This window comes from Necator americanus, chromosome IV, assembly GCF_031761385.1.
Source record: "Necator americanus strain Aroian chromosome IV, whole genome shotgun sequence".
In the NCBI taxonomy this organism is placed as follows: Eukaryota; Metazoa; Nematoda; class Chromadorea; order Rhabditida; family Ancylostomatidae; genus Necator; species Necator americanus.
In genome coordinates, this window is record NC_087374.1 from 2,515,557 (window position 1) to 2,535,006 (window position 19,450).

The 19,450-nt window shown below is 40.2% G+C and overlaps 1 protein-coding gene across 2 annotated transcripts in view; it reads left to right on the top strand.

Annotated features, from left to right (window-relative positions):
• The window catches only part of RB195_000214 (uncharacterized protein), a gene marked incomplete at both ends in the record, with an annotated part of 31,691 nt that overhangs the window by 2,866 nt on the left and 9,375 nt on the right, over positions 1–19,450 (top strand). The window contains 35 exons of one of the 2 annotated variants that reach the window (XM_064196425.1): positions 2,490–2,573; positions 4,044–4,163; positions 4,267–4,491; positions 5,024–5,134; positions 5,193–5,410; positions 5,471–5,627; positions 5,999–6,205; positions 8,884–8,971; positions 9,029–9,105; positions 9,178–9,321; positions 9,557–9,658; positions 9,736–9,828; positions 10,324–10,424; positions 10,479–10,605; positions 10,683–10,793; positions 11,472–11,564; positions 11,625–11,744; positions 11,808–11,996; positions 12,198–12,368; positions 12,470–12,568; positions 12,624–12,902; positions 13,288–13,387; positions 13,442–13,560; positions 14,222–14,433; positions 14,493–14,646; positions 14,740–14,922; positions 15,000–15,119; positions 15,293–15,399; positions 16,145–16,238; positions 16,297–16,503; positions 17,037–17,180; positions 18,013–18,096; positions 18,209–18,322; positions 18,457–18,633; positions 19,114–19,185. In XM_064196425.1, the coding sequence (XP_064052306.1) occupies positions 2,490–2,573; positions 4,044–4,163; positions 4,267–4,491; positions 5,024–5,134; positions 5,193–5,410; positions 5,471–5,627; positions 5,999–6,205; positions 8,884–8,971; positions 9,029–9,105; positions 9,178–9,321; positions 9,557–9,658; positions 9,736–9,828; positions 10,324–10,424; positions 10,479–10,605; positions 10,683–10,793; positions 11,472–11,564; positions 11,625–11,744; positions 11,808–11,996; positions 12,198–12,368; positions 12,470–12,568; positions 12,624–12,902; positions 13,288–13,387; positions 13,442–13,560; positions 14,222–14,433; positions 14,493–14,646; positions 14,740–14,922; positions 15,000–15,119; positions 15,293–15,399; positions 16,145–16,238; positions 16,297–16,503; positions 17,037–17,180; positions 18,013–18,096; positions 18,209–18,322; positions 18,457–18,633; positions 19,114–19,185 (4,803 nt within the window). Of the gene's footprint in view, positions 1–2,489; positions 2,574–4,043; positions 4,164–4,266; positions 4,492–5,023; positions 5,135–5,192; positions 5,411–5,470; positions 5,628–5,998; positions 6,206–8,883; positions 8,972–9,028; positions 9,106–9,177; positions 9,322–9,556; positions 9,659–9,735; positions 9,829–10,323; positions 10,425–10,478; positions 10,606–10,682; positions 10,794–11,471; positions 11,565–11,624; positions 11,745–11,807; positions 11,997–12,197; positions 12,369–12,469; positions 12,569–12,623; positions 12,903–13,287; positions 13,388–13,441; positions 13,561–14,221; positions 14,434–14,492; positions 14,647–14,739; positions 14,923–14,999; positions 15,120–15,292; positions 15,400–16,144; positions 16,239–16,296; positions 16,504–17,036; positions 17,181–18,012; positions 18,097–18,208; positions 18,323–18,456; positions 18,634–19,113; positions 19,186–19,450 lie in introns of those variants that run through there. The other variant, XM_013441041.2, reaches the window with a different exon arrangement.

Genomic DNA, 19,450 nt, shown 5'->3' on the forward strand with positions numbered 1-19,450 from the left:
GCCTCGCGACTAACCAGTTGTGATTCCTCTGGTAACGGAGACTCGTGGAGACGGCGAACACAAGATTGTCCCTCTAGTAGAGCAAAGAATTTGTTGTTCTTGGGCGAATGTGGACGCTCCGTATAGCATATTTACTGTCGGCGTGATGTGTTGTGACACAACGACGGGATGCGCATTCGGTGAAGGCGTACACTAAGTTCTTCCACAGTATGCAGAAAAATCGTCGGACTTTTTCTTTTCTTGTTGCAGTTTTCCATTATATTTTTCGTATAATAGTGGACGAATAAGCCTAGTTGGCAAAGTCCTTTTTCAACAATTTTATCGCTTGTTTTGCTCCTAGAGCGACTCTAAGAATAGAATTCAATTTCTGTATTTCACTTATCCCATTGTATTTTATTCTTTCATTCTATTTGTCCCATTTTTGTTTTCACGTGTTTCACGTATCCAATTTTTTTGTGTAGTTGAGCATGGAGAGATTGAAAGCGGAATCATGGAGGAATCCTAAAATCGGTTCTGAAAGAAGGCTAATGATGCACCATCACACAAAAAGTGGGGAAGAAACCCAATTTCCGCCAACTGAATACTTTGAGGAGATACTTTGGAATCAGGAGAGACTATTGAACTGACGAAAAAAGGTTTTCTTGGTTTTGCAAGTACGAAAGATGAAAATCGTGCACAATTGCACAAAAAATGGCACGAAAAAAATCCCTACAAAAAAATCTTAGATGCCGCCCTAGAAGCAAAACTAATGGAAGATGACTTTATAGGACTATTTAGTCCTATTCACACTCACTATATCACAGTAAAAACAACGCGATATCATAAAAGGCAAAAAGAAAAGAGGTCCGGAGGGGAGGGGAGGGGGGGTTCCGCATACTGTAGAGAGTCTGGTGCACAACCGCACTCAGGACGCGTCGCGTCGTCATCTCATAGCACTTTTTACGCCAACTATATGTGAGCCAAGACTAAATATACTTGTATCACATATATTTAGTAGAAGAATAAGATGAAACAATGTTGCCTGTTCTGGGGGAAAATGTAGTTGGGGTGACCCTCTACTTTACTTTTTTCTCTTAGTAACTTTAGATTACCTGTTATAGATCCTCTAAGACTGATGCTTAATTCCTAGGGCCCCGAAAAAGAAAAATAATTCAGTTGTTTACTTCCAGTAATAAGTGCGTCACAGAGTGCCCCCCATTTTACCTCTGTTCTGTCCTGGCCCTAGAGTCAAGCGCCTTGTAGAATATATGTACAGCTTCCATGGTCAGAGCAGAGCACTACTTGGAAAGAACGAGTGTCGAGTCACGGAGAAGATAGTCGTTGGTGTTATCGATTTCCAACAAATCACTGACGAATCGATAGTGTCACGCTTGTTTGTGGCGCATCACGAATCGAGGATCAGGGCCGTATATCTTCAGCTTTGTTACTGTGCACACATGTTGAACAATTGTTTACTGCACCAAACTCCGCTGGCCTCGCTAACACCATCAAAAATGAACACCTGTAGGGGGTAAAGTGCAGTTAGGCGGGGGAGGGGGGAGACTCAGCACGCTTTTATTTCTGGAGATGAATAACTAAGCTAGTCGTAGCTCTAAAACCGAAGCATCAGGTCGTAGAGTATCTATGACATATATGCTAAAGCTACGAAGAGAAAAAAAAGGAAGATGGAGCATCCAGAAATAAGAGCGCAGCTGAGTGAAAACCAGGAACACATTGCGAACTAATATCACAACCTAACATGAGAGCTACACAGCTACAGAAAGACGGTAGAGGCGGGAGATCTAACACCAAGAAACCCAGCAGCAGAGCAGCAGCCAAATCCTCGGCGGAGCTGGACAAGACCCATGCCCCAGCTCTGCGCCAGCATCAAAGACGGGCGCAAAGTGTATCGCGTGCGCCGGATGCGTGACACGATTGACCTCAATTCGGAGTTTTGTTCAGTCTCAGGCGATACGTAGTTTCGTGGATTGTGTAACCCGATATGTCAGTTGTTATGGATCTTCGGCACTCTTCCCTGACTTGTTCCTACGTTCTCATTGACTTCAAACGTGACTCCAGAAACCGTTTTCATCCTTGGCCTTCACTAAATAGCATACGCTCAAGAAATGCAGTTGGTATTCAGAAAAGCAAGTAGTTTTGCACCACTATTACACACAATTTTGTACAATTTCAAAAAGTTCTGACGAATTGTGGAGAATTAGCACGAGGACCTGGTTTACTGGATTTAGAAACGAACAGTGATCCGTTATTCAGCTTAAGTGTTGGGAAAAGAGCTGCACATTTCTTCTTGATAGAACTACATATGCAATGAATATAACATGATAAATAGTGAGCTCTGAGATGTGTTGCTGATCTATTTTTGCTAATATTTTGCCATAACCCGATCTAGCGGTGTCTTAGTTCACCTAGTTTATTTTCATGTGTGAAAGTCTTCATTGCCTCTTTTTAAAACTCATTTGCTACGTACCGAATGATCGCCCACTGTTTAGGTTTTTGAGAGCAGCGCAATCTACGAAACTCTATTTATAATGGCGGAAGATGAGAATGTACCAGTGGCTTCCGTCGATGAAGAGGTATGAGTTATTTGCATCTTTTTTTTCTTTACGTAAACTCATGTATTCTTTGTTTCTTTGCATGCCATTGTGAACCGTTCAGTTTCCTTAACAAAGGTGAGATAATCTGCAACAAAGATTCTTTCCACTTTGGTGCACGATGCAATATTTCAGTGTTTTCTGGTGCGACCCGTTAAGAAAAGAAAGTGCTTTGCTAAATAACTTGGAATTTTCGGCATTATGGTTTGGCTTGCTGTTTTTTGCTTTTTTTAATAGGGTACTGTAACCTCGTTCTTCTTGATTGTCAAAAAATTATTGTTTTAGAAACATTTAGATGTATTAGTTATTTCTCTTGACAAACCCCTTGTTTTAAATGTCACGTATCTTTTTCCCTGGAACAGTGTTCAGTTCTTGATTTTATTAAACTGTGGCTAGCAATATTTCCCGCATCAGGTACTTAAACTTGTACATTTGATTCTGGTTTTGCTACCTTTTTGGTGATTATTTTTTCCTTGTGGGATGCAACTATGTTAACTTCTGGTCATAAATTGCTAACATATGCGCTTATTATTTTTCTTTAAGACGAATAAGACGATCAACGTATCACGAATTTTTTGATGTTGAAATCTGCATGAGTTGATAACTGTAACGGTGTTGTTCAATAATATGAAAGTTTTTTTTTTATTCACATTCACAATCCAAGTAATATAACTCAAATAAACAGCAGCAGATGCTGTTCCACAAGTGTATTCACAGGCGCGGTGCGGATTGCCAGTGTTATATCACTCGTAACAAGTTTCATCATTGAAGAGAAGAACGCAATGCGTACGGCTATTTCACGCGATTTTTCTTGACGGTCTGCAAAACTTCAATTATTCCCGAATTCCTCTTACTCTACTACTCTTTGCTCATGCAGAAATAACAGAATCGAAAATTTCGCTACCTACTGCACTGCTTTTAAAAGTTTTTTTCCCGTTATTGAGCGACGTGTTTTCAGAACAAAAAAAAATCATTACGAAAACACCAAATTGAATTCTAAGACACCTTGCCCATTTAGACCAGTCTTTTTCCTCCAAAGTTCATAATTAGAAAAGTGTCAATCGATTTTCGACGACTAAGATGTTACGCCACAACTACTGGAATTTATCTGGCTTTTATGTATTTTCTTAGCAACAATGCTCCCTTTGTTAGACCATTGTAGTATTTGCTATGGCTAATCATTCTTCATCCTGCTAGTTTGAATGCTAGAATCTTCTCTCTATTTGATCTAGCCTCGAGAAGGAGGAAGAGAAGAAAAGGCGGCTATCGCGGCTAGCAACCCTGCCAGTAGTTTTTTTTTGCATGTTTATCAGACTTTTTCCCAACTCTATTCATATATTTTCTGACTAAAAAAGTGGTCGTAGTTCTTTAGAACATTGGGTAAATTCAAAGTGTTCTCTCACTAGGAATGGTTACAAAATTGTGTGCTTTATCCTCCAAACATCATTTTAGCTAGCCGAGCGCCTTGGTGTCCCTCTTTTGGACTCTCGAGAGAACGCCTCCAACGACAAAGGTGCACCCCGCTCCCGTCTCGGCAAGCGCTCTCAATCGAGCTCCCCAACGACGAACTCCGTATGTTATCGTTTGTTTTTGTTATCTTCGCCATATGGCTTTGAGTCTGGATTCACTTTTTTCAAAACATGGTTTTGAACTTATCAAATGGAAATTTCTCCAGCGTACCACTTCTTCAACCGCAACTACGGGAACAACTCCTGCTGATGTCACGGGGAACTCACCTTGTGCCCTGAAGAGTAAGCGGGTAAAAGTGAAGGCCAACATCTCGCGTTCCCGTGTCATTCCCGAACTCTCCCCTTTCATCCACCTCCTTCCCGACTTGACACGAATTGAATCGAAGGATCAGCTGGAGTTGTATCGTGTGATCTACGAAAGTAGTGTCAGAGTAAGTTTATATCGACGTTTCTTTTTTTCAGGCTCTTGAAAGTTTAAGGTTTCATGTTTGCGTATTTTGGATCGCACAACACACTGAGTTGGTGGTACTAGGAAAAAGAAATGCATAAAGTCTTATGTAATTGTTTTAGTACAACCTTCCTGTTTTGTTTGGTATATGGGAATAATATAAGTATGCACTCCGTTTTAAAATTCTGCACGTCTCACTTGCTAAACATGTGTCCGAAATACATGAATTTAAATTTGTGTATCATAGGCTTTTCCGCTTTGAAATCCCTGAAATCTGAGCTTTTGCACTTCATTTGTCAAATTTCATTAAACTTAACTTTCCAAAAGGCGTAGCTAGCCAATGGAATACCACACTGTTTACGGTTCGGGTCGAATCTTGGTTTTTGTCTTCATAAGAAATATGTAATGCTGCTTCGCTATTTCTGTTAGTAAAAGAACCAGTAGACACCTGCCCAGTGACGAAAAAAAGAAACAAGCTGTGTTCTGATATCAACGAATAAACTGATTGGTTCCAGCTTTACACCTGTCTGCAAAACTACCTTACGCTATGTGTGTTTGGCTCGTCATCGCCACTCGATTCCCTTACCCAAGTTGAAAGGGAAACTCGTTTAGGAGCTAATAGAGAGGTGTGTTTTTCTATCATATTGTACTCGCTGTGTCACTTCTGACAAATCTCTGCTTTAGGCCCCTTTTCAATCGGAAAACTCAACTATGCGTGAACGCATGGACCAGGCTTTCGAAGCTCTTTGCGACGAGATGCAATCCCCTGAAATAACAATTCTTCCTGAATTGACAGGACTATCTCCAGAAGAGATAGAAGAAACTCTGCGTGAAGAGGGGGTTCAGGTTACCACCGAATCCTTGGTTCACGCGCTTAGTCTCTATGCTGGCGCTGGGCTGCGGTACGGCACACGTTGATGATTTCTTGAAATTTTTTTTTTCTTCGAAATCTGTCTTTTTAGTAAGCCGCCGACTCGTGCTGTTGAAGGCCTCATGGCTGCCGCACAAGATGCCCCTCCTCAAACCGATCTAGACCACCGTGATGCGAATGAGGATGAGGATTCCACTAGATGCAGTGGGAACTTGGACGGTCTCATTCTGCTTGCTAGTGCAGCTGGAGTGAGAATTTTTTTTAAGTGAAGTAGTAACAAATTCGTTGAGAAGAAACGTATGTGCGCAGATGACAAAACTAGCTGAAATACTTCGATTCATTCGAATTTGTTAAGCACAGACACATTTTGAAACGAAGGCTGATTTAGAACGTTCTACCAATATCTCTGCTTGTTCACCTCTGGATGGTGATAAGGCAATTTCTCTTTTGATTGCACGTGATTGAAAAATCACACCAAACAAGGAAGGAAAATAGAATTTCATTCTCTCGAAGAAACAATCACGCTCTCAATAAGTTTTTCGAATCGTAGCTACTGAAACGAAGACATATACCACCTTTAATTGTTCTGCCATTCACCTGCTTCAATTCTTTATTGCAGCTATCCGATTTGCTTGCGATGCTTGTACGTCTGCGAGGTTCAACCAATTTTTCCACTGAACAGGACTGTACTCCTCTGATGGAAGCATGCGCTGCAGGCAGCGTCCGCAGTGTGAAATGCCTTCTTGAACTTGGAGCTGACGTCAACGCCTACTCCATCACTCAGAATACGCCGTTGATTTACGCAGCTGCAGCTGGACAGGAGAAGGTATGTTGTAGAATTTTTAGCGCAATACCCCTTTGCATGACTGTATTCAACGATACTAGCAAAATCATTTGACTTTTCTACACTTTATCTTTCGATGGAAATAATTCCTAGCTTTTTGGTCGTAGTTAGGATACTCTTGCAAGCCATGAAGTAAGAGTTTGGTTGAATACAAATCTTCACTCATCAAAACGGAGAGCTGGTGAAGGAATTTCTATCTGAGCCAATAAAAATCATACAAATGTTCTGCATTTCGAATCCTTTTAGCAGTCTATTGCCTTTAGTACCTCACCTAAAGCAGCCTAAGTTGCAATGCAATGAGCACAATTACATGACTATGGACGGAATCCAGACCGGCAAAACACGCATACCTAGAATTCACGTCAGTACGTAAAATGAATAATACAACCCTTAATAGCAACCTTCAGATAATCGACTATTAATAGTAGGATTCGATTAGATGTGCGCGAATGTTTTACCGACTTCTTGTACACTACGGTCACCCTAGCTTAGAGATGGATGTTCTCTTCCATTTTCCTCTGAATCTGGCCACTAGACCAAAATGGGGAAAAATTCTCAGAGTTTCTCTGCCAAGGTTCGCCTTTTTACTAGCTTACTCAAACTAAAAGGCACATTTTCGTGTTTTGACATCAATTATCATATCTCACTTGTGAGTAAACATTGCTAGCAGATCATGGTAGTAGGGCACGCTTGGATATAATATGCACTGCTATTCCTGTCGAGTGACGCTCCCAGGTCGCAGAGATGAAAAACAAATCTTTGGATGGATACTAAACTAAAATTGTTCAAAAAGATGTGTTTGCTAGAACAGAGATAGTTAAACCCATTCCTGCAATGCGATTGCTGGCTTTTTTTTTGTAGAGCTTATCGACTCATTTTTTTTAAAAGAAGATCCAGCGTTCGCTGAGTAGCAAATGCTGCGTTAATAAGTATCCTTCCTCGTTACAAATTAATACATGTACTAGAGATCTCTCATACATGAATGAGTAATACCGGAGCCTAGTTTTTGGTACTCTTTAGGTCATTTTGGTGCCCTATATTGTCACCAATAAACTTTGTTACAGGTTCACATGTGTTGAGATAGACCTAGCTGGTCAATATGCTTTAATTTTTTGAGATGGTCCAGCATGAAGCGCTTTTCATTCACATGACTCAGCTTCCGCGATGTTTTGTCGTTGACGAGTGGAGATACCATCTTAACTTTCGAAATTTTGCCTAAAATGTGCTTAAAGCCAGTGTTGCAGTGTGAATCCATTCAAACCTTATTGCGTCCTTGCTTCCTTGGTGTTCTCCTTCGCCTGTGCATCACTACTCATTTATATTCGTTTAAGCACGCAGTGCGGAAATTGCCTTTCCTTCAGTCAGTGCAGCAGTACAAAATCACTTAAAGCTAATCTGGTTGCGTAAGAAAATTGCAGAAGCGAAAAAGAAACAATGCAAACGCTCTTCAACGAATTTGTTAAAGTGGGACTGAAAAATAAGTTTCTCATAAAAGTGAAGTGGGGATTTAGCTAGGAGTGAACTAAGAGTACTAGTCATACTGAACAGTTGTGCTAAAAAGAACTAAACATATTAGAAAAAGAAACGGGGGTCCCGGTATGATTATTGGCGATTTCGAGTATTGTCCTGTTGACACAAGAGTCGGTGGCAGTGATCATCTCTACCGAGGACGTAATACGCCACGATGGTGCAGTGTGACTATGAGCGTTCGTACCACTGTCTCCACAATTAGAAGTAAATGAAGCACCCATGAACTCGCAGTGCATGCTCTATTAAAGGCATCACCCCACGAATCTGAATTGGTGCAGATTTCAGGTGGAGTATTCCTATAAGGGATAGTAGATTATGCAGAGGAAGGTGATTCTGTTCATTTCTTCCTAATTGCCGTAAAAAAACGGCCAGGAAGATACGGCACCGCACAAGACTGGCGCGCTCCAGTCGAGCTCCTTGCAGAAAAAAGTGCGCCAGAATGCCCGAAGCCGTATCTTCCGGACTGTTTTTTACGGCAATTAGGAAGAAATGGACGGAATCACTCTCCTCCCTGTAATCTACTATGCCGTATACGAATACTCCACCTGAAATCCGTACCACCTCAGATTTACCTTTAAACCACATTGTGCTATTTTGATTTCATCACCTAGAGAGTATTGACCGCGCTGATGAAACTGAGCTCTCAACCATGCTTTCGGATATTTCTGTGTGAGATGTGGAAGCGACCGCGTCATTCCTTTTTCCAGCAGTAGAAGACATATTTTCGTAACCAGTAATGTGTAGTAACATGAAACTGGTTGTTTATGGTTCCAATATTAGCTGAGTATTAGCATTAGCTGAATAGCTCCAATATTAACCATGTTCAAGCTTAAGTCACTCTTTTAGAGGAACTAAATTATCCCTAAACACATTAGGTGACAAGTGGCAAATCTGAAGAACTGGGGTATTATCAATTATCAGCAGGATAGTTTAGAAGTGAAGAAATTTAAAACAAGTAAAACAACACTAACGGTTTTTAAAACACTAACGATATTTTTTTTATTAAACTCCTCTTCTAAGAGAGAGCAGAATTTATCATAATACATTTTTGAAGTTTTTCTTCGAAATGTACGTGTGACTCACACTTCGTTCGTAGAGGTATTTGACATAAATGTACGACACATTTTTAGGTTGTTCGCATGCTCATAGACAACAAGTGTAATCTAGAGCTGAGGAATGAGAATGGTCATTGTGCTTTAATGGAAGCTGCGAGCGCAGGTTGCTTGAAATTCGAATTTTTAAAAATCCTCTTTTTCTCTTATCTCATGCGCTTAGGACATCTCAACATTGTGAAACTCCTCGTTCAATCAGGTGCCAAAGCCGTTTTTGTGAATATGAATAGCGAGTTCAAGGTACGTTTTGTGTGATTTCCTTCGATTTCCACCTCTTTAATCCGTTTTCTTAATTGATCCTTACTTCTTAAGGAGTCTCCTTTGACGCTAGCTGCCTACAAAGGCTATACGGACGTAATAGAATACCTTTTATCTTTGGACGATTACGACCGTTCGACGAGAGACGAAGAGCTCCATACGGCCCTCATGGAGGCTGCGATGGATGGACATTTGGAGGTTTGCATATGATAAAATATAAGCTCAGGTAGATCGTGGTTCAAAAACAACGAAAGTAACAACAATTTCCGTGATCGCTACCTCAAAGCGGAGCGTTTCGGAAATGTTCGAACTAAATTTCGTAAAGATTTGTATCTTGATGCGTTTTCATGCAAGGAACCAGAAATCGTTCTGTTCAATATTTCGTTCAATATTTCTATGTAGCTTATGGGTTCTCAATATTTTTCTGTTTTAGGTTGCGCGTGTTTTAATCCAAGCTGGTGCACCTGTCAATCTTACAAGCGAATCGTATGAGAGTCCTCTTACACTTTCTTGCTGTGGTGGTCATGCGGAATTGGTATCCATCTTTCTTCCACCATTTTCATCATACTTTTTGATAGTAACGTCCAATTTTCAAAAAAAGAAAAATTCAAGGCCAAACTATTGATCGATGCTGGGGCCAACATTGAGGAAACTAATGATGAGAACTACACTCCTTTGATGGAAGCAGCCAGAGAGGGGCATGTGGTGAGCATATTTCTTCAACTTTTCTCTCCTGTTTTGTTTTCTTTCTCTAGCGCATTTTATATGCTCTAAAGGTGTTTGTTAAAGACAGAACATTCGCTAATATCACGTCTTGAGGTTCCTGTAGATTGTTATGGGTCAGTGTGTGAGATGGTAGAAGGGTAAGAATCAGAAATGATTGTTAAGATGAAACGGATTGTATTTTTGTCAAGGACGAGTTAACATTAGAATTTGCGCAATATGCAGGCGTAAAAGGCTATCCACCCACATATTTCGTACATGTCGTAGATCTGCGATGCCATTTCTTGTAATATTAGCGCGATCTTACTCTATTACTCAACTCTCTTTTCTCACTCATCCTGGGATTTCGTGCGGCGCTGCATCAGACTCATATAGTGTTCATGTTGTAACTCATTTGAATCTATTGATATCCTGATACGTACATGTTCGTCGTAGGATCTGCATCCAAGATAAAATGACGAGTTATCGTTGATTTAGCATGTGGTCAAAATACTGCTCGAAAATGGTGCCCAAGTGAATGCAACCACAGACGAAACAATGGAAACTGCTCTTACAGTTGCAGCTTGTGGCGGATTCACGTTAGTGTAATGTTTTTTGTACTCTATTACTATGTCAACATGTTTTGGATTTAGAGAAGTGTTAGATGTTCTGGTAAAGCATGGGGGAGATTTGGAATTAGGAACCAATGCACCACTCATGGAAGCTGCTCAGGAAGGACATGCTTCAACAGTGAACTACATTTTAGCTACTGTTAAACCTGTGGGTTCATGTTCACGAAGATTTTCATAAGTTTTTTTCCTGTTTGGCTTATAACATCTAAAAGTTTTTTTCTGTAGGAAAATCGATCCGTTAAATTTCAACAACAGATGAACCAGGCATTGTCATTAGCTGCCGAGAATGGACATTTTGATGTCCTTGATGTGCTGTTTTCGAACGGAGCAGATTTGGTGAGCTCATGGTTATGGTTTTCCTGCCTTTTCTAAACACTCGCAGGTATTTTCGGAAAAAAAAAATAATTTACTTTAACTCTCCCTTCATTGTACGTGATGTACTACGTCTACATTAAGCCATTTTCAGTTGTGTGTTAATTGTCCCACACTAATCATAGCAAAATTCACGGATTTTGAAAGTTGAGCATTTGAGAAAAAAGGAACAAAGTCATGGGTGGATATAATAACTATGCAAATAAATCTGTGCTGTGGACATCTCTACCGCGGCGTGAATTCGACGCGTTCGAATCGAAAACAAATCACGCATAGTTCGGATTTTCTATCAATTTCGCCTTTTCTCTTCATTTTACGTCACACGATAGTTCCTTGGCTCTTTTTTATCATCTCTTTTTCTCCTATGACCACGCGTAGCAACAATTATACGTAAAAATGACCATCTTAATCCTCACCTGCCTTATTCTGCTTCTCTGTTTTTTTTTTCCTGCAGCTTTAATTACAGCTTAAACACTAGGTGATTTTTTCCAACTCTATCATTGTAGCTTTTTTTCTTTTTCTGAACTTTCATTTTCTTTAAGAGGAAACTGGTATTTTATAAACGACTTCTGCTCTGCACAGTTCGGCTCTGTCCAGTTTCTTTTGTATTTCCGCAAAGATTTCTGATACGTCCGTTTTCAGAATTTTGATTACGACGGTAGAACAGCCTTGATGAAAGCAGCAAAAAATGGTTTCACCGAAATTGTCGAGTTTCTTGTGACGAAAGGAGTTGACGTCTGTTTTCACCTTGTTTGTTTTTAGTCGTGAAATATTTTTGAGCCTTCGAACTTGTAGGTCAACTATCGGTCCTCCAACGGTGATGCCACAGCGCTATCACTAGCTTGCTCTGCTGGACATAAAGACATTGTGAAACATTTGTTGAAATGTGGAGCCGATCCTAACATCGAATTAAAGGTATTTCTTTCTTGTTTTGTATGATTTCGTCCGGTTTTATCATCTGATTCCTTTATTTCACAGGATGGTGTAACATGTGTGATGGAAGCAGCTAGAAATGGTTTTGTTAACATTGTGGAAATGATGCTGGATCATAGCGGTGTATTCCCTCAACCTCCTCGTGCTGTAGCCGGGCCTGTCACGGCTCAAGCTGACAAAAGTAGCCCACCAGTTCCACCTCCTCCGCCACCAACTCCCACAGCATCGACGAAGGTGAGAAGTTTGGCTGGTTTTTTGCAGTCTTACCGGTTTTATGTTCGAAACAAACTTCACACTCATTTGCTCCGTTCTTGAAATTCGGTTTTCGCGTTAGATTTTTTTTGAGTAGACGTTGTGATTGATCATGGATGTGCTCCTATTTAAACATTTCAATCTTCATTCGTATTTCAATAATTAGGCCAGATATGATTGCAGCAGACGGTGACAGCAGTTCGCAGAGGGAAAAAACCTGCCAGTGCTGCTGCAGTGACGCCTTCCTTAACAACACCATCCGGTAGCATTCCACCGTTGTCTAAAACGACTAATACGCTCCCTACGCCTCCTGATCCAGCTACTTATGGTTTCTCTGGTTTTCCTGCACCACAAGTTGGTTACCGTTCAATTTAAGAAATTTCTTTGTTCTTCACCACTTGGCTTTATTTCAGCTTGTTCCTTTTTGTTTTTTTTCTCAATTCGAGTTATTTTAGCCGGGTCACTATGTTCCTTTACCTGCGGATTTTTCTAACAGTTCGGCGTTAACTTGGTTTGCATCGCTATTCTCTGGTTTAGGTGATGGAACCACCCCTGTAAGTGAAAATTTATAATCTGAAGTGAAAATCCTCCTAAAACGAATTGTTTCAGTCTTTTCCCGCTACATCAGGAAATGGATGTTCTGTGCCAATTTCTTCAAATCCTCCTTCCATGACTCCGGCTGAGATGAAAGCACGAGTAGAAGCATTCGAAATGCTGACAAAAACATCACCTTTCCTTATGCAGTATCAACCGAATATGCCTCTAGTCAATCCTTTCGATCCGCAAGCCTCGTTGTCTGTATCCAGCACAAATCCCAATCCACTCTCACTTGCTGATGTCCCTGTGCCAAGCTTTCAAGAAATGCTTAGTGGTCCAGATGCGAAACAGGTAGGTTTTTTGCTGATGTCTTTGATTTCGAATTGGAAACACTTATATACCAATTTTGTATGACTCACATAAGCTTTCTTTTAACTGTTTTTTGAGGTGAGGTTTGTAGAAAAGGAGAAGCTGATAGATCGAGTATTTCAATGATTTTTAATTTTTTATAGTATAGTTGTGTGTGTTTTTACCTCTTGTGTGAGCCAGCCAAATATCGAGTTGCAGCGCAGTAAACGCCAAAAAATCATAAAATGAAATTTCTAGAACGAAAGAAGTCTGGCAGTGTGGTCATTTTAATTGTTGTTTGCTTGAAACCAGTTGGAATTAGATCAAGTGCAAAGATTATTTTACCGAATTTAGCGCATAATTCCAATTATTCAATTTAATTATTTAGAATGTACAACAGTTAAGCGAATACATGCGAAAGCGGTTTGCTGCCCAAACTGCGATGTACGACAATCTCCCGCAACGGTTCGATTCAACGGCTGCCACTGGTGAGTGGCAATACTTTATCTAGTCTTCTTCTTAATCATTATGTTTTTTTAAAGAAGGTTTATCGATTCCTCGTGCTACAAGCTTGCCTGCGCAGTCCATATCAGCTCCTAGTACTCCAGGAAGTGGTTCGGATAAGTCAGCCTCATCAGTGGGAAGGACTGTTTCTAATCAGGTGGGTGAAGTCAATATCTTTTCGATTTGCATCCAGCAGTTTGCTTGCCATATCGGTCACATCTCCATTGAAAAAATGAACTTATCGCGAAAATGAAAAGTATTGTAGGAGTGAAAAGCTGCCACAAGTCTTCGTTGAGACGTAACGTGGTGTGTGAATTATTTTAATGAATAGTTTATATTTGTTTATAGTCTTTAGAAACCGTTCTCAGTTTTCTTTTCCTTAAATTCATTTGTAATATTTAGAAACCTCACTAACTTAACGACCTTATGCTTATTAAGTTAGTGCGGCTTCTTGAACAGAGTAACAGCTTGGTGAGCCGCATGCTAAATTCAAAGAAGAAGAAAATTCAACACAATTTCAGTAGCGCCAGCCACTCTTTAATCAATAGTCGAAACCATTGAAAAGGATATCATATGAATCCACATTTTATTTATCCTTATAATTGCTGCGATTTTTCTCATTAGAATGGTTTGTCATATTTTTGGTGAGACCTGTTATCAGATGGTTACAAGACAACTTCTGGTAAAATTGTGAAGTTCCCTTAAGCAAAAATGCTCCCCTTTTGAATTGCAGTTTTTGTTTTAGGGTTCACTCAATTTCTGTCATTTTTCCATTGCAGTGTATCGAAGATTCGCTGTTTTAAAAAATGTCCCTTTAGATACTTCGTCGTGCCTTACCGGCGGTGGCGCAATCAGTGGGCATGAATGCGGTTGGTTCGCAGGTTGCAACTCCACCAATTGCTGCACCAGCACCTGGATTGATACCTACAGCTGCGCTAGTTCCGGCAATCGCACCCCCAACTACTCCAACGTCAGGATTCGCTAGTTTGCGCCGTGCCCATAGCGAAGGAGATGATTTGGACATTACGAGGTAACTTGACCCTCATATGTTAGTGTTGTTTCGCATTTAGAAGTTTGTCTATTATTCAGAGCAACTGCCAGTCAACGAGCTGCTTTTAATGTTGATAAGGCCACAGAGTCAAATAACGACACACCATTAACGTTGGCCTGTTCTAATGGTCATGCTCAAATGGTGAATGTTTTGGTCTGTCGAGGAGCCAACATCGAACATAGGGATAAGAAGGTAAGATTAGGAGAATTCAGGCCAAGACAGTGAGGAAATGTAAAATGGAGTGTCCATGGTACCACCAACATCTTCTAAATCTTGTCTACTTAGGGTTTCACTCCACTTATCTTGGCCGCGACTGGTGGTCATCGCGATGTGGTTGAATTACTCCTTAATAATGGCGCACAAATCGAAGCTCAGTCGGAACGAACAAAAGATACTGCGTTATCTTTGGCTTGTTCTGGTGGTCGCAAGGATGTAGTAGAGTTACTTCTGAGCCGTGGAGCCAATAAGGTGAGAACGCTTAAAAATACAGAATACACAAACACTTCGTTTGGTGATGCACACTTTTGCATGAAAATGTGTTTTAGGAACATCGCAATGTTAGCGACTATACTCCTTTATCATTGGCTGCTTCTGGTGGATATGTGGAAATAGTGAACATGCTTCTGAATGCTGGTGCTGAGATTAATTCACGGACTGGAAGCAAGGTGAGAGCTTTCTGTGCCTCTTTCTTTTCTCTTTTTCTTTATCTTTCTCCGTCTCTTTCTCTTCCTCTCTCTCTGAAATTAGTAATAGGTTGTTTACAGCGATATTTTTAAATAAAGCATTTCTTTTATCATTCTAATAGGATTTCTTGATTCATGATATTGTTGAGTTTTAGCTTGGAATTTCCCCATTGATGTTAGCAGCAATGAACGGACACAAAGAAGCCACTCGTGTTTTGCTCGAACAAGGTTCTGACATCAACGCCCAAATTGAAACAAATAGGTACGCTTAAACTGCGGTCTTATAAAAATTTCAAGCATATAGTAGGGTCAAAACAACATGAAGCACGGCAACAACATGGAGCGCAGCCGCTTACGTAAGCTCCCGCAAGCGCAGCTTGCACTGTACTTCATGCTTTTGACCCTGCTAAAGATCATGGAATGTATTTCCTGTGATAGCGGTTGCAACATTATAGCTGAATACCAGTTAAGGATAGTAATCAAGTGGTTCAAAATTGTTCAAGTTGTGTAGTTCTATGCGGATTTAACCGTACCCATCTCCGTACTCATGTATGGGAACGGAGCCAAAGATCTCCCTTAATGTCCCAAGTAACGACACCTACGCTGATAACAGCTCGAGTCCCCTAAGATTTTGAGAAAATTAATACATTAAAAGCACTAACGTAAATACATGTAAATATACTGATATAGTCCAATATACATGTGTAAATTCATTTACATTCGATTGTATCGCTTGTACGCTCTGCATACCACTTTTTTTCAAAAAAGATGATGTTAGTTATGCATTCGGAAATTTAATCTTCTCAGCTGGATTTTTTCATTCAAAGAAGGTTTTGCAGCAGATGAAGTCGCTTCATAGAACATTTATTTAATAAATTCTAGAAATGTATGAAAAGCTTTGTAGCTAGCTAGGCACTGCATGAATGCTTGCCTCAAAAAATTATGCGTTTGGTTTGAGAGTGTTTTAGAAGGTTTTATTGTTACAGTAATAACTTAGTCGTTTTTAGGAACACAGCTTTGACCTTGGCTTGTTTCCAAGGTAGAACAGAAGTAGTTGCCTTGTTACTGCAATATAATGCAAACGTTGAGCACCGAGCAAAGGTATGAATATTTTTCGAAACCGCTGTTGATCTTGTTTTCATGAATGGCTAAACTTTAGACAGGGCTAACTCCTCTCATGGAAGCAGCGAATGGCGGCTACGTCGAGGTGGGAGAATTACTCCTCGATGCATGCGCAGATCCAAACACCGCACCGGTACCCTCGAGTCGTGATACTGCCCTCACTATCGCAGCCGACAAAGGTCATGAGCGATTCGTTGATATGCTCGTTCATCGTGGAGCACACATCGACGCTAGGAACAAGAAGGTATGATTTTTTTTTAGTGTTTACTTAACTCATTACGAAGGAGAATTCGTGGTAAACTCAATTACTCGTTTGTTGCTTAGTGAGTGTTGAGGCTTTAACATTTTCAATTTTAAAAATGCCTAGAAGTACTGCTGGACGATAGTTACACTTGATAGTTTGAGTGTGGATTGATACCCAGATATAGGTGCAGCGTCTTGATACATCGGGTACTCCCCAAAAGTCGTTTCTGTAGACATCATGCGTGCTCACAAATCCATTATTCTGAATTGAAGTCGAAGAGTTGACACATTCCAAAGGGATTGCTCACTACTGTGCCCTTTAACCTTCTCTCCTTTATTCGCTTAGTTTTGTATCGAAGATCTTGTAAGTGATTGCTTAGTGCGTTTCCTGACTTCTAATTCACGTCAGTAGTTAAATGGTATCGAAATACGTAGCGAACGTGTACATGGATTTTGTAGAAGTTCAGCAAGCATGTCTTTTTTTCCATCGATATTAACGAATACGATAGATGAATGAATAAATTTAACATTCAGGGCTGCACTGCTCTATGGTTGGCATGTCATGGTGGACATTTGGAAACTGTGCAGACGTTGGTGAGACATGGTGCTGACGTTGACCTGCAAGATAACCGTAAAATGTCTCCACTTATGGTTGCTTTTCGTAAGGGCCACGTTAAGGTGTGTTTCAGTAAATTTTTGTAAGTCATTTGCCATTTCCTAGAGTGCTAACTGTGCAAACTTTGACACGCTTTGCTATCCGAGATTTCAAATTTTGTGGATTTTGTTTCTTTACACGTCCACGCGCTTATGCTTTTGTTCACTCCCCGTTCGCAGTCCACTCTCTTCAGTGGAGCGACACAGAACAAGTGCTGAACACAGATACATTACGTCTGTGTGCGTACTTTTCACATGGGGGTATTAACGATTTTTCTGATAGTGTCTATCTTATTCGCTCTTATTTTGGGTCGCTTTTGCTTTACGTGCAAAAGAAACATGTCAGACAGGCAGCATAACATGGTTATTAACATGAGAAGCAGTGAAAATGTCAAATTATTGACTTTTATGCACTCTCCTTCCAGACCCAATAAAACCTTGCCTCCAGCGAGTCCTCTTACGCCAACTACGAATTGTAGCGTGCATTCTAGGCTTTCTTTAAGAGTAATAATTTCGCACGAAACATCCAACTTTTCAAATCTTTCTTTTTAACGTAGTGTTTGCATGAGGCTGATTTTTCTAATCATTTATATCCTTTACCTGCTTTCAAAAGGAATGCATAAAATCAGCAAATCGATCTAATCAATATTCCCGGTTGAAATGCTTATCACACAATCGATGGCGACGTTTTGCGCCAGTTATTTATATAAGAAAGTCTAACTCTTGTTCATAATTAGTTGATATTGTTCATTTGTATGTTTTTCTGTTGATTCCAAGAATTATTTCGCATATGCTCCAAAATTCCTTACTGTACCTTCAAGATAATCGATTAACTAAATATTTGCTACATTTTTAGGTAGTACAACACATGGTTCAACACGTTCGACAGTTTCCAGGAGATCAAGAGCTCTCCCGATATCTTACAACTGTAACTGAGCCGGTTAGTTTGAGTAGCTGACTCAGTCAGTTGATCACATATCTCTTTCCTTGGAGTTGTCACACGTTGATGCCTTAACACCTCCGACATTCTCATTAAATCATAGAAATTACAGGATCTTATACAAAACTGCAGAGAGTGCATGGAACTCATTGTGAAGGCAAAAAATGCCCAAGCTGAAGAGGCGAACAGAGCTGCAGAAAGTCTTTTAGCTCTTCTAGCTGAAGAGGTTTATTTATCATTACGAAAGTTCTGTTCATTCGATTGCGTCTTAGCTAATCAATGGATGTTTTGTCAGCCACAAATCATTTTCTATACATTTACGAGTGAACGAGTATCGGGAGAAAATTAACATATTTTTAGGAGGAGGCTGCTCGATCAAAGAAGCAAGCTAAACTGCGTAAAAAGGAGAAGAAGAAGGAGAAGAAAGCGAAAAAACAAGATGGGAATGAAAAAGAACGAAACGTAACGATTCAAAGCGAAGCTGCAACTCGCGTGGAAGAGTGTCCTCCTGCCAGCCGTACTAAGGACGAAAGCGAGGTGATCTATCATTCTGCAGATAATGTAACATCATAAACAGAAGTGAGCGTCAGTTACATCTTAAACTCGCTTAATTCGTAGCGCCAGGAAAAAATAGCTGTCGTAAACTATTCCTGTCATTTGAACTTTGTTAAACATCCTTATCTTGATCTGAATAGATACTATGAGGATCGTTTGTGGCTCATTTTTAAATGACCTTCAAAAAAATGGAGCAATGAACGGCTTCTGATGACGCTGGCAATGGTAGCAGTTATATGCGAGTTTGAAACGTTCATTTTGAAGATGCAGATGAATCCTGAAGATCCAGATGCAAATGTTCAGCATTCAAATCCGAATCCTGCAACTTCATAAACCCCTATCAGTGGTAATTTGATTGGTAAAAAAAAAGCAAATGAAATAGTTGATTCTTTAGTGAAACGCAGTTTAGCGGTTAATAACTTTATTCTTTACCTTATTCACATACGTAATCACACTGTTCAGGACTACTCTGATGACGAATCGGATTCTGTGGCAGCTAAAAAGGAGCGTTCATCAGCGCCTCCGGATTCTATGGTAAGTGTCTTCTAGTGAACATCTTATTCAGACAGTCGTAGTGGTGAAATAATCGTGAAGAGCCTACAAACTGGGTCGTGTGACCCACTTTGTATGCACCAGTTGTGATAATACAAGAGTTCATGACATTCAAAAAGAGGTCGCTGAGATTTTTCGCTGTTTATTAAAGTTTTCTCCAATGGTTTCCAAACAGATGTGAATATCAAAAACTTCAGAAGTGTTGATTTATTTAATGAAACTTCAGTATGTCTGCCCATATTTGGTT